Raw genomic sequence first — 1779 nt, forward strand, 5'->3', positions numbered from 1 at the left:
ATCTATCTATCTATCTGAGCTGTAGAAGTGTCTACATTGCAAATTGTACTGGCAAACTCTTCCAATGGAACTGTGGGTAAGAAATATACATCATGTAGATTTAGGCTTACTTACGGGACTATCACTGTTTTCACTATCAGCAAAGATGTGGTAGGTAGGCCTGGGTCTATGTGTAACCCCATCATGTGCACTATCACCAAGGCGACCTTTGCTTCCCCCACATACACATTGACAAATTCTGCCATCTTGTGTTGGATAAGGGTTTTACACTAACCTACACTGTACTTCCTGGTTCCCTCTGGTTGCAATTTCACAGAAATGGAGACAAGAACGCCACTAAAATCACTTAATTCTGACACCAGAACGTATGTTATCTTTATTAACAAGTCTAGCAGACGTGCAAGGGCATGGTGGCTTGATTTCAAAGGGAAGCCAGTCTCTTATGGCGACATATCACCGAATGGAACACTTCGAATGAACACTTTCCTGAGTAAGTTAAAATGTAGCAAGTGCCAGAAGTCAATCACGTCTATCTCTCATGTCGCCGACTATCTCTCACGAAGGCTTCTCTCACTTTTAGCGCATCCATGGGTTTTTAGGGTGACGGAGAACGGAGCCAAACTCTTAGCCAATCGGCAAGAAGTTTATTATCCAACGCTGTCAGAAAATAAGGATATTATCACGGTGAATATTACAACACCAGGTCAGTTTCTTCAGCTGACTGTCATCTTCAGGTTGTCGAAAATAATAAGCTGCAATTCTTTTACACAAACATGTGGGTATTTGTGGGCGTTTAAGGAGGTTTGATGATGCAAACAAACGCTGCATTGCCATTGAGATAACATCTGGCTCAATTGGGTTATAAAAGTATTTTCTCGTGTTTAGTTGTAAAATGAAGTCACAGTTTTTATAGCCATAGGCTACATATCACTTCTGGCTCCTTGGCTATCAATTTGGTAATGATAATGTGCTATTTGACGTCTTTACTAAACACTAAACACATCCGAGGTGTTACTCCAGTCTAGATTTTTTGACGTTAGGCCTAATCACTGATGTATTGCTATTATCCATCCAAAGTAAAATGCCTGTTTTGAAGTTAACTGATGGTTAAATCAAATCACCAAAAATGCACCTCCAAATGGGCGGTGACCTAGGTCTGTGACGCGAGTTTGTGTGAAAGAATATAGGTCTGTCTGTTTCTAGAGTTATCTGCTTTCATGTCCTTGTGATGTAGACTTAAGAATGTTGTTATCTTTTGCAGTATACTCTTTACGTGAATGCTGTTTGATGGTGATCAGGAGATTAGTGAAAAGACGAGATCTCAACAGACTGGAAATTCCTGAGATGCTGAAGCATGACCTCGTGACAGTACCTGATTTATCGAAGGAGCTTGAAATAATGAATTCTTAACCTACGATCACGAAGCTACATTTTTAGGATGCGTTTTACAATTTTGCACGATGGGTGCATTGTAGTCTAGGCCCTAGGCCTACTGCTTTTGCCATTTGGTGCCATGCATTTAACTCTGGAATTGCCTACAAGCAATCTGAGGGCTGAACATAGGCCTACATGTCCTGCTACTGCACCTTCTCTGTCTGACATGTGAAGGTTAGGCTACATTAATTCTTTTCAAAACTGACAAATTTGTGTAATCTTTTTGTGCACTTTGTATGTGCAATACATAATGTATTCTATAGAATGTATAATATTGTATTGTACTGTATATTATGCTTTTCTATATCAGCAATGAAATTATTTTACAAATATGGTGAGTGTGAA

General features: G+C 39.6%; 1 protein-coding gene across 1 annotated transcript; it reads left to right on the forward strand.

Annotated features, from left to right (window-relative positions):
- Nucleotides 1-293: 293 nt before the first annotated feature.
- Nucleotides 294-1779, forward strand: vhll (von Hippel-Lindau tumor suppressor like). Its single transcript, XM_048267316.1, has 3 exons — nucleotides 294-490; nucleotides 581-703; nucleotides 1262-1779. The coding sequence occupies exons 1-3, from the start codon at nucleotides 319-321 to the stop codon at nucleotides 1408-1410; spliced, it is 444 nt and encodes a 147-aa protein (XP_048123273.1). The 5' UTR covers nucleotides 294-318; the 3' UTR covers nucleotides 1411-1779.

This window comes from Alosa alosa, chromosome 17, assembly GCF_017589495.1.
Source record: "Alosa alosa isolate M-15738 ecotype Scorff River chromosome 17, AALO_Geno_1.1, whole genome shotgun sequence".
Taxonomy (NCBI): Eukaryota; Metazoa; Chordata; class Actinopteri; order Clupeiformes; family Clupeidae; genus Alosa; species Alosa alosa.